At 50.7% G+C, this 16,652-nt stretch overlaps 5 protein-coding genes across 5 annotated transcripts; 4 read left to right on the plus strand and 1 right to left on the minus strand.

Annotated features, from left to right (window-relative positions):
- Positions 1 to 170: 170 nt before the first annotated feature.
- On the minus strand, positions 171 to 3,652 carry A1O9_04047 (uncharacterized protein; the record flags this gene model as incomplete). The annotated part of the gene is made up of 2 exons (XM_013406339.1): positions 171 to 1,264; positions 1,315 to 3,652. 2 exons carry the CDS (start codon positions 3,650 to 3,652, stop codon positions 171 to 173), a joined length of 3,432 nt encoding a protein of 1,143 aa, XP_013261793.1.
- A 1,298-nt stretch (positions 3,653 to 4,950) lies between these two features.
- On the plus strand, positions 4,951 to 5,586 carry A1O9_04048 (uncharacterized protein; the record flags this gene model as incomplete). The annotated part of the gene is made up of 1 exon (XM_013406340.1): positions 4,951 to 5,586. One exon carries the CDS (start codon positions 4,951 to 4,953, stop codon positions 5,584 to 5,586), a length of 636 nt encoding a protein of 211 aa, XP_013261794.1.
- Positions 5,587 to 8,021: 2,435 nt separating this feature from the next.
- Positions 8,022 to 8,441, plus strand: A1O9_04049 (cytochrome c oxidase assembly protein COX16, mitochondrial; the record flags this gene model as incomplete). Its single annotated transcript, XM_013406341.1, has 1 exon — positions 8,022 to 8,441. The coding sequence occupies one exon, from the start codon at positions 8,022 to 8,024 to the stop codon at positions 8,439 to 8,441; it is 420 nt and encodes a 139-aa protein (XP_013261795.1).
- Positions 8,442 to 11,474: 3,033 nt separating this feature from the next.
- A1O9_04050 (uncharacterized protein) lies at positions 11,475 to 14,111 on the plus strand (the record flags this gene model as incomplete). Its single annotated transcript, XM_013406342.1, has 1 exon — positions 11,475 to 14,111. One exon carries the CDS (start codon positions 11,475 to 11,477, stop codon positions 14,109 to 14,111), a length of 2,637 nt encoding a protein of 878 aa, XP_013261796.1.
- A 1,749-nt stretch (positions 14,112 to 15,860) lies between these two features.
- On the plus strand, positions 15,861 to 16,652 carry A1O9_04051 (uncharacterized protein; the record flags this gene model as incomplete). Its single annotated transcript, XM_013406343.1, has 2 exons — positions 15,861 to 16,139; positions 16,230 to 16,652. The coding sequence occupies 2 exons, from the start codon at positions 15,861 to 15,863 to the stop codon at positions 16,650 to 16,652; spliced, it is 702 nt and encodes a 233-aa protein (XP_013261797.1).

The raw sequence follows: 16,652 nt of genomic DNA on the forward strand, positions 1-16,652 counted from the left end.
CGGTGACGCTTGGTCACTAACCGCTGGCAGTACTCCGTACCGCACAGGAAGAATCACCATAGCAACCTGATCGTACGCCATCGAATTCCTAGTAGTCCTCTGGCCTAAGCTTGAGAAATCAACATCAAGGTCAAGACTAAGTCAGGTATCTCTGATATTGCTAAGTCGGACTAGAAGCCGCCCACATCACCTCCAGCACGTGTTAACATGTCATAAACCCGTCCTGGCAATTTATATTTCACCAGTCCCGCAAACACCATCAAGTCCTTAGCCATGTCACCAAGTTGATCTTTCATACCGTCCACATCACCATCATAACCTGCTTCCCATCTACCATTTCGTGCAATGTTGTCCCGCTCTCCACCAATAGCGCGCACTGCCCACACCACACTAACTCCGATACATCGAGCAAGTAGTTGAGACAAACTTCCAAATTTAGTTGCGAGAGACCGAATGACTGGAATGGAGCCGCCAGCAGATAATGGTAGGACGGCAAGGTCATTCAATTCTTCAAGCGCCGTCATGTATCGCGGAGGATTCGATTCAAGGTGAGCTCGTGCAGAGACAAGCTTAAGCAGCACGCGACAGGTTTCTCGGTTGGTCGGCGAAATCTTGTTCACATACGCTGCATTGTCGTTGTAGAGTGAAATCATATTTCGCGCAAGGTCCACAGGTGAAGATGTCGATTGAGTCAACGAGAGAGAGGACTGAGGCCCGTCAGCTTGTGTGCTAGCGGATGATCCACTTCTTCCTTCCAGACGGCGCGGCTTTAGTGGCTGCAACTGCATGGGCGACTCTCCTAGGTCAAGCGTCACTGCATCCGCAAGAGCTCTGTTGAGCACGCTGACAACATCGTCATAATCCTCACAAAGATGGTACATTAATACCGCATCGGCAATTTGGCCTCTCTGGTCGGCCGTTGCAGCTGATTGTTTGGTGATCGATCGTAGGAATTCCTCTCGAGTACTGAGCTTGATCAATTTTGCCCGAACTTCGATCTCTCCTGGGATCCGCGTCCCGTCGCTCCGGATGTCCCCCAGGAGTTTAGCAAACTCACGTGTTTCCAGGCAAAGCTCTCGCAAGCATTCATGGCAAGCGTTTGTGTGAGCCATGCCCAGGCTGGCCGGCTTAAGATCTGCATTGATGCAGATTAAGGATAGATAATCGACTGCAGCAACAGGAAGTGCTGTTCGGAATGCCCCGGTGTAATAAGCAAGCAGAGGTACAAAATTGAGAAGGGGCTGTTGCGTGGTCGAATAAGTCACTATTTCGTTGTCAGTATTATTCGCAGAATTTAATTCCAAGCAAACTTACAAAGTTCATTGCCTGCCACTGTGTAGTCCGATACCCGAAGGAGACCATAGTACGAAAGCGCTATGGCAACGTGAACTGCACTGACTGGGTTAAAGTTGTGCAAGTAATCGACAGCCTGTTCGAACATCCCTCCCAGTATCTGCATCATAAAATATGTTCCATACCCATTCGCACTGTCAACCTGACTCTTCTGGAAGTGTTTCTGTCCGATTTCAGCGAAGGCTTCACGAATCTGCTCCAATCCGTAAAGCTCTCCTGAAATCTCTTCAAATCGCTCCGTCTCTCGAGCCAATGCAAACTGAAACCACAGCCAGTCTTCTACACCCTGGCCAACTGTCTCGATACTTCTTTGTGCAAGGTCGCAGCGACCAATGACCTTGTAGCAAGCCATTCGGTATGGATCGAGTGTACCCTTGGCACTATGTCTCTGTCTTTGTTGGTACTCGCCATCGATCATCTCCTGTAGTTTGCGGCTTAGACGTCTATCAGGACTGCTCGCATATGCTGTCAGGTAAGAAACAAACTTCTTGTCAGTTGACTGGAATGCAGCATCATTATTGACATAATCAGCAGCCTCTTTGTCAAAGCCGCATCGAAGGAGGTAGAAGATGAGAACCCAACAGTAGTCCCCACTCTCGCCTGTCCGTGATAGCTCCACGGTTTCAGGGGCTAAGTCTCGTCTTGCCGCTCTTAGGCGTATATAAGCACGGATAATATTAATGATGCTTGGTTGACCACCCAACGCTGCCTCTCTTGCATTCTTCTCAATCAGAGACCTCACGTCGCGCCAGAAAGCCTTCTCGAGGTAACTGCGTGAACCTTCAAGGATTTGCTTCCTCAGACTGAAGTTTCTGGCCGAAGTGCTGGACTCGTCCAGATATGCTTCTGCGTACCGCCGCTCTTTGACGGCTTGCGAATTTTCCTTAGTAATCTCTCGTAGAGCGTGGTAGGCATCTAAAACTTGTCGCGGGCTATCACCAAGATTCTGGTCTTCAACCTCACCGAAAGCCTCTAGTATAGGGAAAGCGTCTCCTTTCCGCCTAGCTTGATTGAGTTGCTCGGTTTTGGTGACAAAAGCCTTCTCCTTTTCTCTCAGGCCACGAAGACTTTGACCTCGGAGAAGATTAGTCGTTGCCGACGCTGCCCCTTCACTCTTAAAGAAGGATGAAGTGCCAGCAGCTGAGCCTGGAGTACCGATCATCGATTTATCGAGTGCCGAACGACCAAAGACGCTTCTTGCAGCTTGTGAAGTCTTGCTTCCGTCCTCCTTCCCGCGTCTTTTAGATCTACCAAAGGCGCCCCCAGCTTTCCCTGAGTCGCCTGGCTCTGCGCCATCTTCTGGGAGGACTAAGCCAAAGTGTTCCATAATTCTGAGCTTCTGGTCTTCAAAGTCCACGCCAAGGCTTTCCTCGATAAAACTATCGACTTCTCGATACACACGATTCATGCCTTCTCGTAGTAAAGCTTCACGGCCTTTTATTCGGAGACCTCTCAGGTATGTGCTTGATTCCTCAGCAAAGTCCTGTGCTTGCGCTCTTGAGGCTGCGGTAGTATCTTCGCTGCCTAGAGCTTGGAAGTCTCTATATGCCTGTCCAGGAGCCACACCTGATCCAGCTAGCAAATAATGTGCTCGACCGTCGTTGAGGGACTCGCCCGACTTCGAACTGCGGCTTCTAAGTTCTTGCGCACGCCTCGCCAGGTCGCCCAAGTCCATGTTGAGCCCGGAGAGCGGGCCACTTCCTCCATTGTTATCCGTCTTTAAACGAGGTTTTTTTTTCTGTCTTTCAAGGAGACTGCTGAAATATCCTGCATCTCGATTTTGTGGAAGGCCGGTTTCGGGTTGTTGGGCGCCTGGTTGACCAAATGTACTTCCTGCAGCAGACTGCTGGGTATTCGCACCACCCAAAGCGGATGGGGTTGGTGCTGGCTTGGAAGCAGGTGCACCAAAGAATGATGATCCACCGCCAAAGAGAGAGGATGTCGCTGCTGGTTGCGAGGTCCCAGCAGTCGGTGCCGTTCCGAATAAACCAGTGGAAGCAGGCGCAGTTGTGGTTGTGGTGTTTCCGAAGGAGAATGCTGGAGCGCTTGTCTTGGGGGGAGCACCGAGATTGAAGAGACCACCGCTTGGAGGTGCCGACGCACCAGTGTTGAGGCCGCCTAGTATTGCTGGTTGAGTGGATGGCTGGTTGGTCCCTTGCGTATTTGACTGTGATGTTGAGGCATCAAAAATGGACTTCCGTTTAGCTTGAGGATCAGTACCAGTATTAAGATTCAATCCTCCGAAAAGATTACTGCCGGATGCACCTTGACCAGACGGATTCTGGCCAAAGAAAGACATCTTGCAGGATGCTACTAAATCGTCCCTAAGCAGTCTTCCTAGCAAGGAGGATTGCGGTTCGGCGTCCGCGTCTACAACTTTTTGGATCGCGTTGTTGATTGGGGTTTAACTTTATTTGGACTGGTCTACCGCCGCTTTAATTGAATGCTTCGAAAATATGTGCCGCTTTATTCCCACACTGGGGTGTCTGGAGGCTGCTGGAATGCCTGTCCAGATCTTCACTTTTCTGCAAACGTTGCATTAATCAAAGTTTGCATCATTCAGGGAAGAGTCGGAACAATTCCATTATCGATATTACTGAGGAGAACATGCGTTTTTAACCGTAATGCAACACCTTCACTCAATATGACTTGTGTTTCTGAGGACATGTTGAGAACGAAGGAAGAACGAAGGACACATGAATCTCAGCCTGAAGGATATGGCTTAGTCCAAGTCCATACGAATTGCGGCAGCTTTCGCCATTGAAGATGCTTCTCGATGGGAAATAGATACATATGACACAAGAGTGAAAGAAATTGGCTGTGGGCCTCCCCATGCTTCTCGCAAGGTTGGTGATGGTTGTGAGATATTCTGCCATTGAGTAACGACCAAGGCTGCTTCAGTAATGGGCTGCGGGCGGAATTCAGAAATATTCAGGTATGAGCTTGCGGATGATCGAGTGGTACATCATTCGACAAATTTTCTCTTCGTTGTCTCTCCAAGGGCTGATGACCAGCTCAACCATGCACCTCTGAAGCTTGCGTCAACTGTTCTGTGGATGACTTTGATGAAAACAGACTTCATCAAGGATTGACTCTTTAGTTCAAAGCGACACCTTCACACACTTCCATGCTTTCGATGGGCCCCGGACCGCAACATGCCAAGCACCAATCCAAACCTGACATTGATGTTAGCGAAGGGAATACTGACCACAGCGAGGCAGCCTGGCTCTTCAGCTGAATCGTTTTCCTCCACGCAATCCATAAACAGCATACGTGTAGCGAAAAGACACTGGATATAAAGTTCCCTGTAGCGGGATGGCAGCGTTCTTTGCTATCTTGACGCGGACAGGCCTTAATATGGTCGCATCTCTTCAAACAGGGTGCTATGCACCTATTGTTCATACCAGACACGGTTTACCACCGCTCATGAACGTTTAGAACTCGATAGGACACCTTAACAGCCGCCATTATGTCAGATCACCGGGTACCCGAGGCGCCAAAATAGCTGAACAAGACAAACCGCCATGCCCCTCAATTTAATCCAGTAGCCGAAATTGGCATCACAAGCTGGCAGACGAGACATCCCTGATTCATGCTATGCAGCTGGAGATTGGAATCGACGCGCTATCTGACAATTTCGGGCCTCAGACCTTGTCCGCCCTGGACGCACGAAGCGGGATCGGCGATTCTGATTGTGACGACCTAGTCCAGATTGTGCAGTATGCATTTTACTGCAAAGGGTACGACACTGGTGGTAATAGACGGCAACCGGGGCGACGAGACGACCAGGGCTGCAACACAGACGTGTGTGAACGCCAGCATTGGAAGGGAACTGATGTCAAGACCCTCAAGCCCAAGGTGCTCAAAGCCCTTTTAGCATGGACGCTCACACGTTTCTCCCTGGAGGTTAACGAGGTCACACGAAAGTTTCAAAGTTGGCTGAACAGCCGCTACCTTGCAATTGAGAACTTCTGCATCATTCCTGTAGATGGTCCTTTCTCTCGAGAAGGGCAGAAGGCCTTATACCTCGCCATCCAGTCCGAGATGAGACTCAATGACGATCACGCGACAGGGTCATTCGGATCGCTCATCGAAACATTTATTCGGAGCCATTCCTTAGGTGTCGGCGTATCTCGCCCTCTAGCGCAGATCTTGACTGGAGCCATGATCTGCCAGTGTGTCAAGACAGCTGTAGGAGGCGACTTATTTCAATTTGCAGATCGATTTGACTAGTTCGTCGCAAGACCAGTAGGAGGCTTTCAAGCATTCAGCCAGCCTTCCCAGAGCGGTATGGGAGATTTCCAAACATGGTGCCAATTGCTTGTGTCGACTGGCGGCCCAAGCAGGCCGGCAACTACTTTAGATTGCGGTAAACTACTGTCACACCTTCTCGAGCACATGTGCTTGTCGGTGCCAGCTACCAGTTCGTGAGTTGCTATATTGATCAAATGTCGATACGTAACACCGGTCAGAAAATCCAGGCTGGGGAACTTGCTACGATTTGCGACTGGACAAAAGACAAGTACAGCCCGCCCGCGACCGCGTACTGCAAAGGCAGGCTGGCGAAAGCTGCAGGAGATCTGAATGGGGAACTGGACCAACACATTCATGCTGCGCGACCTCATCAAGGACGCCGATGCATACAACATGGGCTTGCCGCTTCGCCCCTTACTAGGCTCGGTCACAGACAAGCCCAACTTCCCCGCCGAGCTGAGCAGGATGGACGAGGGAGCCAACCTCCTAGCACACCCGCTTTCGAGAGTTCATCACCGACGCTTTCGGCGGCAATAATGCGGCGGCGAAGGAGAAGGCGACGGGAATAACTTGAGAAGAGAAGCTTACAGTATGTGAAAAGGTGAGAGGAAACGCTACCTTTGTTGCTCCCGGGCCACCCCAATACTCGCCGTCCACGCTAAAACTGAACCATCTGGATCATGTAGCTTTGTGAGTAGGATTCCTTACTCCTTACCGAAGAGAAAGTCAGATGCAATTTAGTCTGTTCATCCAATCACTCTCGACGCTAAACGTTTCTTCTAGTCCCATAGTCCCCCAAAACGCTGACCGAAATCCATGAGTATCCTTGTCCTATGTAACAGGTCAGAGACTAGGAATCTGATGATTCACCAGCTCGATCTGCTTGGCGTTGCCACCGCCCCTACCCATAATCACCAGCATTCCCTACCCCTTTTCTATCCAGAACAGGTTCACCTCATCACAATTCGGCGTCCCCCTCTCAACGTCACGGGTAACACCGATGCTTTTGTTGAGGATCTCGGTTCTCTTCGGTTCCGAATTGGGAGACCAGCAATCATCTACGCAGAAGACGTTGTTGTGCTGATGGACGAAGACGAAGTTCGTTCCCTTCGGACAAAGCGTGGCATGGCGAATTTGAGTTCCAATGGTACCCTTTGAATCGCGGATAAGGCGAGGGGATAGTTTTGAGGGGCTCAGGAATGGAGCACGGGTAGACTTTTCTCGGTGAAGGTGGAGAAGAAGAACCCACGAATCTTGGTGTACTTGAGCAAAGCAGACTTGATAGTCCGTTTTCTCCAGGAAATCCTGTAGGCGCTCTGCTTTTCATGACTATGGCCTTGGAGTTGTTAGCGAACTCACTCCAGTAGGTGATAGCTTTCTCAGTTTCGTATCTTGTGAACGTCACAAACGAAAGACTGTCTGCCGAGAAAGTGACAAGATGATTGCCTCGCCCAGCAGACGTGCTCTTCGAGGGTGGGAGTCCGTGTCGAAAAGTCGTGCCGTCCACGATCTGAAAGATTTTGACAGCACGTGAGAACTTCGATACAATGAGCTTCTCGTGACGGGACGAGTCATCTTGCTATGCTCTCTGTTGTTATTCATGTGGGCCTCAACGTACCGTATACCGACATTAACCTTCTTGACACTAGCATCGCTTCAATCGAAAAGTTCATGACCCGCCCTTCATCATTCAGATGGTCCATGGTGGAGTTACCCGATGGCCGCATCTGGTCAATGCATTTTTCATCTCGACTCTCTCTGTTGATTTTTGTGTTCCTTATATCGGCATAACATGTTAAGGACAGGCAAGGCTGGAACCCCTGCGGTGGTCACGGCGAGTCACCATGGATATCAATAATTCTTCACAGGGACAGGAAAAAAGGACATCAGAAATGGTAAGGGACGACCGCGCCGCGTAAATATGAAGACCATGTTCTGCAAGGACAACGCGGTTAGCCTCTTGGAATATCTGGACCTGGATGAAGTGGCCATTTACGCGTGGTGATGTTTAGGGGTTTGAGTCATTAATTGCTCTAGGACATTCTAGACATTATTATCCTTCATACTGTTGCATGTCGAAGCCCCAGAAGATCCTATTTCCGAGACGTGATTCCTTTGACCCATTTCAGTGGCAATAATGACTAGGATGAACGGGGGTTCGCGCGATGTTAAATAGGGATGAGTGAAGAGAGCAAGTACGGCGGATTACTTTGGAGCCAGAAACTGCGCTCTGGTCTGAATGACCTGTCCTATCAGCGCAAAATCACCTGATACAAATATTTAGATCGCCGGAAAGCCTCGCAGCAGCAGCATCATCATCGGAGGAAGGGTACCAGAGTTTCTGCGAGTATTATTTGGTTGCAGGTGTTAGGCTATCTTATTGAATTGATTATAGTCCCTCCCTGACTACCGCCATGCCTACATTTCAGTCGAAGCCTTTCCGAAGCGCTCGCGAACAGGCGACTACCCTGGGCGACCGCATTGCAGCGTCCTACCGTCGACAAGTCTCTACTCGTCCATTCCTCTTCTTCGGCCTCCCGTTCATCTCACTTATGGTAGCGGCCTCTTTCCTCCTGACGCCGGCCACGGCTTTGAGATACGAGCAGCATGATCGGAAGCACAAGCAGGTGTCAGCACAGGACGCTATGCAACTGGGACTGAAAGGCGGTCCCGATGGTGAGGGAGGGCTCACATACAACCCTCGCAGAAGAGTCGTTACAAAAGGAGGTCTTTCTGAGCGAGATGAATATTATAGATTGATGGCCAAGGATCTTGACAATTGGGAGCAAAAACGCGTGGAGAGGTTGAAGGACGAGCCTGACGGGAGACTATGAGCGCAGGGACCTTGTCCTCAACCTGTTATACTGAAGCTGGCAGCATTCTTATGCAGCAAAGCCATCATTCATCGCTAGCTAAGGCAACACTCGCTCATAATACAGTTTGGTTGTTGAAACAGCAACAGCAACGGGAAAATCTCTCTTGATTGTTGGCAGTGTAATGAGGGCAGAGGAGACCTGCAGCAGCAGGTCCCTCCGAGGGTTCCAGGGTTTGAGCTACCTACTTGACACAGAATGCCAAAACCAATCATCAAGGACGCAGCCTCAAGCATCTGGGCAATCATCAATGGAAACATGAAACACTGCACTCAAATGGCGGTGAACACGAGGTTTGGACGGATACGAAGCTGGCACCATCTGGGCGGGACGAAGATCTAGCGGATCAGCAGGGAGTGGTGTGGTGGAACCAGGAAGATGTCTATCCTAGTGCTCGTGGTCCATCTCGCATTGTGTCTCGTGGCCCTCGAGACGCAGCTGAAGTTGGACATGTGCACGAAATTGTTGGAATGTGCAGCCATTGCAGGGGAACAAGAGCTTACCTTGACCAGAAATGGAAATGGTGCTGGAGAAGAGCCCGAATAGCGGGGCCCGGAGTGGTCCTTTGCTCGGAGTCATGCACGGATAGGTGTCAAACTCTAGGCCTAGCCAAGTCGAAAGGCGCCTCGCGGAGCAGATAGCGGAACGGTTGATGACGCATTGATGAACGAAGAAGCGTTACGTGCATGCAAGTGGATGACAATACAACGACCTCCTGATTTCCCTGATTGAAGTTGGTAAGGGGGGGTTGCTTTCTCTCAAGACTGGATTCGTCTTGAGCTTCGAGAGCACAAGGTACTTTTGGGAATGCCTCGTAATTTACTCCCTGCCGAACATGGGCAGTCGTGCATGCTACTGACAAAGGTAGAGACAGACGCTGTCGTTCTGGTTGAGAAGCATATGTGTCAAGAACCTAGCGGGCAGTAATGCTGTGAGGGTTGAATTATCAACTAATCGGGTTTAAGGCGCTGTTGAGCATGGGAGTTCGCCTCTTCGTGGGACAGAAATGGCGCAATCTTTCTGGTCAGAGTTGGACCCTGAACTGTCATCATCTGAAGATCTGGATAACTCTAATCACGCAGCAAAGTACCTAGTAGGTGCCTAGGCACCGGGTACTCTGTATTCTTTGCACAACATCGAGGAGCAGAGTACCTTAAACGAATCTAGAATGACTGGAATGTACGGAGGAGCACCTAGGTAGTGGTGAGCTCGTTGCCATTAGGAAACTGACAACTGAGTATTCCGTCCGCCATCGTGCCTGCCTCCGGCTGTCTGGATCCGCAGGAATGACGTCGACATACCCGGCACGTGGCAATTCACCGGTAAGCGTAACGGTAAGCGTAGGACACGAACAGGTTTCGAACTTGTAAATACACTAGTCCGGGGGGACGGGCGTGGTATTGACTCAGTGCTCTGTGGTATTTGTTTTGGCGGGGGGTTGGGGGGTGGCATGACCTGTCCCTGGACAGAGAGAGCGTCGCCTATGGGGCATGGGTTTAGGCGGCTATCCAGTGGGAATAGGCACCTAACCACTACATTCATATTAGTTACGGAGGGCTCGTTCTGCTGGCTTGCTGTCTCCTCGCTTACATAGATGCGGGCCGCCACCCCCCACTTGCATCATCGTCGCCTGGAACTCAGCGAGCGAATAGCGACTGCAGTCATTCAAGGATGCAAACCTCCAAGATGAGGAGCTCAAAAGAGGAAGAGTAGAGGCAATTACCCTGCATTTACTATCATTTACTATCTTGAACCACCCACAGTCATGATCTGGATTATTAGGAGCCGAGCGTCCTTACATCTCACCCAGAGCGATTAACTGGGGAGGCAACTGCAAAGGAAGCAAAGAAACATTATTTCTATTGCAGCACTCCGTATCACAAATTCACAATGCATACACCCATTATGTCGTAGTGACTCCGGATGTACCTGGGAGAGGTACGTACAGTATCTCCGTTCATGGATGATTTGCAATCAAGTCCCGCCCCCTCCCCCCCCCTTCAACTCGCCGGAGTCGCAGGGTCTTCACAACCCCCTGCATTTTGGTCGGAAATCCAGAGTTCCAGACCGTCTTCTCGCATGTCCATCTTGCGGTCATTGCTATTCGTTATCTTACTGTTTGTAAATCCAGTATTCCAGTCAGAGTACTAGTACGACGGGCGGCCCAACCTCTCGTCTGTTCTCCTCCCTCCTTTGCTCGTCCACCGTCATTCCGGCTGGTCACGTCAGAAAGGTCGCCTGCACTCCGTGTCCTCCTCCAATCTTCTCCGTGCTCGTACCCGTCCTTTCACGGCTGTTAACCGACACAATTACTCTGTGGTAGAGTTTTGAATTCGCCAAGGTTCGTGCATTTTCATTTTGATTCCTATTCTTATTCGCCGTCTGTTCTTCGGCTTTGGTCTCTGCTCCTGACTCAGCCATCGCGCCTCCCCAATTCCCGTCCCAACGCCTTTACCTCGTACTCCATGCGACCTTTTCCCTTGTCCGTTGGCCCCAAACTTTCGGTAGGGAATTTCTTCTGACCCCATCGACGTCATTCTGCGCCAAATTCCTCTCCCCTGCTTCTTCCTTTTGCCCAACACCACTACTGCTAAGCTAACACAGCCTCTCCTTGTCCCCTTGCGATCAACAAATCCAAACCACTCGTCCTAACTAATCTGATTCTCCTTTGTTCAGCCTCCTTACACCACCTCCCCGTGTACTCGTCTCAATATCCAATTAGTCCTTTGTTGACCACTTTACAGCCTCGAGTCTAGAACAATGACTCCCACTTCCTCCTTCTCCAGAAACCCGTACACCTTGTCGCGTGCAGCTGGCCTGCGATGACGTATCTCCCTCACGTCGCTCACCCGCCTCACATTAACCTCGATCGTGCCTGATCATCAAACCTGCGATCGACAACAGTCACTGCCTGATGGAAACGACTCAATGACCAGTTATCCAAGAACCACGACCTATTGATCCTCGTCACCCCACGAAGGGTCCTTTGCCACAATGTCGGCAACCGCCACAACCGCATTCAAATCACCACCGCATACCCACACACATTCCCATTCCCACTCCAAATCGCAATCTCACTCCCATTCTCATTCCCACTCCCGATCCTCATGCGTCTCCACCACCCCTCGAGCACAACCCAGTGTAGCCTCAGCTGGTCAGTCAATGCCACCACCTCTCCCGACACCCGGGATCAATCCATTCTCTACTCAACAATCAAAAGATCCAAAGAGTCCTAGCCCAAGCTATTTTGGCTTTGTCGTTGGGACCGAAGATTCTATACCTCCAGACTCCAACCCAGGCAACCATGCCCGACAAAACTGGAGCTTTCCAAACAACGCATCTCACACCCCTTTAACCAACTCTCGGTATGTTGCCGTCGAGTCGAACCCCGAGTTCGAAGCCTTCAGGAGACAGTCCGAGCACAACCACACTTTTACACTAAATTCGTCCACGTCGTCACTGGCCAGACCCGCTCAGTCACGGACTCCATCAACAAGCTCAAATATCAATTCGCCTGTGTCGCCGTTGAGCAAGCGCCCTATGCTGGAGAGGAGTAAACCGACCAAGGATGGATCCCTTCTGCAAGGCAATAAAATGGGCGAAGCATCCTTCTTCGACATTCCGAGGCGGCTGTCGCCAGCCGGGATAAGTCATCCACATAGCGTGGCAGACCATCAGCATGCAAGGCTGTCATTGCCCATGAGCGGCACACTAACCCCGCCTTCCTTAAATCTTAACAGACAAACAACCAGGGCTGATACATTGCCCCCTTCGAACGAAAGAGATTCGTCACCTATCGTCTCGCCCACACGGATACTTGAGCTTTTAAGGAACAATGCCGATGATACTCTGGTGCTTGACCTCCGGGTTTATCAACAATTTGCTGCGGCTAGAGTCCAGGGAGCCCTTAATTTGTGTATACCAACAACCTTGTTGAAGCGTCCTGCCTACAATGTGCAGAGACTTGCCGACACATTTTCCTCGGACTATGATCGAGAGATTTTTTCAAAGTGGGAACATTGTAGCCATATCGTTGTCTATGATGCCAATTCAAGCCTGGCCAAAGAAGCAGTTACCCCGTTAAATGTCCTCAAAAAATTCACTACTGAGGGGTGGAAGGGAACCGGCTTGGTCATTAAGGGTGGGTTTTTGGCCTTCTCGAAGTTGGCCCCTGAATTTGTTGATTCCGGGCCGGTACAGTCGGGAAAAGGCTCTTCTACACAACCACTGTCGATTTCTGCGTCCGGCAAAGATACATTGGCTGTCGCTGGTGGCTGTGCTATGCCTGCAGAAAAATCGGCTGCCAATCCATTCTTCAGCAATATTCGGCAAAATACGGATCTCCTGGATGGCGTTGGGCAAATGCCTATCAAAAAGCCGAATGGCATGAGTCAATCAGCGGAGGGCCACCTGCCGAAATGGTTACAGCAGGCCTCAGCCAAGAACGATGAGGGCAAGGCAGTCTCAGAGAAGTTTCTGAAGATTGAGAAGCATGAGCAGAAGCGGATGCAAGATGCTCTCAGCGTTCAAATATCGTACGGGACACCCCGACCTGATCGGGCAACACAGATTCAGGTTGCTGGTATCGAAAAAGGGTCGAAAAATCGGTACAATAACATCTTTCCTTACGATCATACTCGGGTGAAATTGCAAGATGTTCCCCAGGGCAGCTGTGACTACATCAATGCCAACCATGTCAAAGCCCAATTTTCGAATCGACAATATATTGCCACTCAAGCCCCAATCCCAGCAACTTTCAATGATTTCTGGAGAGTTGTTTGGGAGCAGGATGTACGTGTTGTAGTGATGTTGACGGCAGAGTCGGAGGGAGGGCAAGTCAAGAGCCACAAATACTGGACACCTGGCGAGTATGGTCCATTCAAGCTCAAGGAACTTTCAGAGCGGCAGGTCAGTTTGGAACCCAAAAAAGCCTCAAGCAAGGCACAACATGCAAGTGCAAATGCCAGTGCGAGACCATCCTTGGGCGCGCGAAGGTCTACGACGGCTAGCGTATCAATTGGGCAAGGACCAAGCGACGTCAAATCAGCTACCTCGAAGCCCTCGAATATTACCATTCGACATCTTGCACTCAGTCATTCCAGCTATCCTTTCCAGCCAATGCGTGAAATCGCCCAAATTCAATATGCTGATTGGCCGGACTTTGGAGCACCCGCAAGCCCGTCGGAGCTTTTGGCACTAATCGAGCAAGTCAACAAATGCATTCGAGCATCGAGTCCGTCCGAGCGTTCATCGAATGAGATTGCACCAGAAGGGCGACGGCCTGTCTTGGTCCATTGCAGTGCTGGCTGTGGACGAACTGGCACATTCTGCACGATTGATTCGGTGATTGACATGTTGAAACGTCAAAGGCTTTCACGCGGTGATGGTGGCAACGATAGGATGGACATCGATGGGGGAGACGACTGGGTTTCTCGGGACGATGTCGACCTTGTTGCTAAGACTGTTGATGACTTCCGGCATCAAAGACTCAGCATGGTGCAAAATTTAAAACAATTCGTTCTTTGTTACGAGAGTGTCTTGCAGTGGTTTGTTGGTCAGGAGGGATCAAGTCCAAGTGAAAAACTAAAGCGGCCTGGGATCCAGGATAGCAGACGCAGCTATCAAGGGTAAGAGCTGAACCGGGGGTGCTCAGCCTGGTCAGGGGAGTTTCGAGAATTTAATGATTGATGAGATCATCACGGAGACACGACGGCTGGCGTAAAGGGCTGGAGTGCCGGGATTCAGCACTTGAGCGGCATTTTCTGGTGCATTGATGAGGCTGGCAAACACCAAGGGTGCATAACGATTAAGATACAATTGTATTATTCTTCTTCTACAATCCAGTCTCTTCTACTGTATTGTATTGAGTGGATGAGATGAAGCCACTGTACAGTATCAATTAATTTGGTAAGATATACATTCTTGGGATCTCGCTTGTGATTCACCACATGTAGTGTCCCATGGTCAGTTGAGTCGGTAGTTGGTAAAACAGACAACCTCTTCGTGTATTCGGTCGCGTGTTGCTGCTATATCAGGCTTCAGCGATGTCAGAATCCTAAAAAAAGGCAACACCATGTTGGTCGACTGGTTGGTCCAGAAATGGATCCAGCGTCTTCCAACTTCGAACTCCATCTTCAATTCTATGGGGAGTACGGAGTACTCTTACTCGTACAGTACGATACAGAGCACAGTGGTCCGCCAAGGCTCGGTTCCACGCTGGCCCGCCGCAGTGGTCAGCACTTGCCCCATATTAGTCTAGCGTGATAATCAACATCATTACTTGGCGTGATTGCCAGCATTTTCCCAGACGGTACGAGTAGTGTGCCGTAGTACGAGTACAACCAGCAAAACCACGTTCTTCTCTCGCGGCCAGCCTGTGCCACTCTGTGCACTTGCCAGAATGCCCGCCTGCGGCAGATATATGATTTAAGATTTCTAGGTTGAGAAAGTCAAAGCCTACTTCGTATACTCTCCAGATACTCTAGTGTACCTTGCGCCGGTACGCAAGATAAAATCCCACTTTCTAATGTGGTCCAACTTGGCATGGTCGTAAGCGGTCTTGTCCCGGCTGTGGCTGTTCATGTCTATCAGATATCTGGCCTTACCCAAAAGAAGCCAGATTCCACCAGCCATGAAAACTCAGGACGGAATCTCGGCCCCCCGACTACGCCACTCTTGAACACCAGGTGAACGCCTTAAAGCTTGGGTGTACAGTAGGCAGCCCTGTCCCTGCTCAGGCCTGACTCCGCATGGTGTGTTCGCGATTCAAAATAGCAGAGACCGTCCTTGCCCATCGAGGTTTGGTCCAGTTCAATCGCCCATCCTATCTGAGATTGGTCTCTAATTCCCGGCAAGGTTGCCTGTCCTCCGGATAGGGCGTGAACAAGCCGTGGCAATTCGGCCCAGGAGCAGTATCCCGAACAGCTTGGTAGCCATTCAGGCGGCCGCGACGCCCGTTGGGCTGAACGCCACTATCCCAAAAAGCTCCGCCTGGTGTAAGCAACTGCATACGAATATGTAGTATTGTGATCTACTCGTACGAGCACATGGCTTACCACAACTAATGGGCAACCAATCTCCACTCGCTCGCTTTTTACTAAATGACTAACATTGTCGTTGTCGTTATAAGCCGGTGCCACCCTTCCCCCGCCATCATTGTGCTCCATTTCTCACTGTTTGGGATATGAGGTCGTCATCCTCCATCTAGTATTTAGTTACCGCTTCGCTTGCGAGACCTACTTAACCTAAAGCCTCGCCCGTATTGAGGCTTTGTACTCATCAGCTCACCTCACTTAATCTACGAATACATACACCTTGCCGCTACCAAAGCGTGCCCTTCGACATTAAGCCGGACGCTCCCAGGCTCAATATATCTCCAAGATGTCGTTCCTCCCACTCCTAGTTGCCATCCCGATCTTGATGGTGGATGGTCTAATCGAAGTCGGCTTCGTTGGATCAATGGTCGGCTTCCTTCATGACCGGGCCGGCAAATTTTTCACCATTGACGCACCGAATGGCACATTTGACCTTCACGGAAAGCCCAAGGGAATACTGGCTGATCAGGGACATACGAGCAATGGAGCAGCAGGCACAGCCGTCGTTCTGGTTGGGATTCTAGGTCTTATAGTCATCTTCTCCGAGAGACGAAAGGCAAGAAAGGTGAGTGGCGATAGATCACTGTTCCCGACTCCCGCCCACCAACCAAAAATCATCTCTATACGCAGACCCGTACTAACAAATAAACCGCAGTCTTCCACCACCGGGCACTCAGGCCTATTCATCTTCTGGGTCGTGATGACCGTACTCTCGGCGATGCTTACCCTCGCGGCACTGATTTATACATTCGTGCTGACTGCTCAGACGGACGACCAAACGATCGACCTGGCCGTCGCGGCCGCCAACGCCCAGCCGCTCATGTACCCTCTAGACAACTGGACGCCAGAGAACTGGTTCATCGCCGTACTAGAACTCCCTCTCGCCCATGACAGCGACCGAAACACGATCCGCAAGAACCTGCGCCTCATGCGCGGCTGGCGTTGGAACCTGATCCCACTCTTCATCCTCGGTCTAACCGTCGCCAGTTTGGCGGTGTGGCAGTTGGTTGGCGGCAGACGGTGGAAGGAAGGCGACAGCCGCGAGAAACTCCGTCATTCCAACCAGAGTGGCTACTAA

Source organism: Exophiala aquamarina (genome assembly GCF_000709125.1).
Source record: "Exophiala aquamarina CBS 119918 chromosome Unknown aczIA-supercont1.3, whole genome shotgun sequence".
Taxonomy (NCBI): domain Eukaryota; kingdom Fungi; phylum Ascomycota; class Eurotiomycetes; order Chaetothyriales; family Herpotrichiellaceae; genus Exophiala; species Exophiala aquamarina.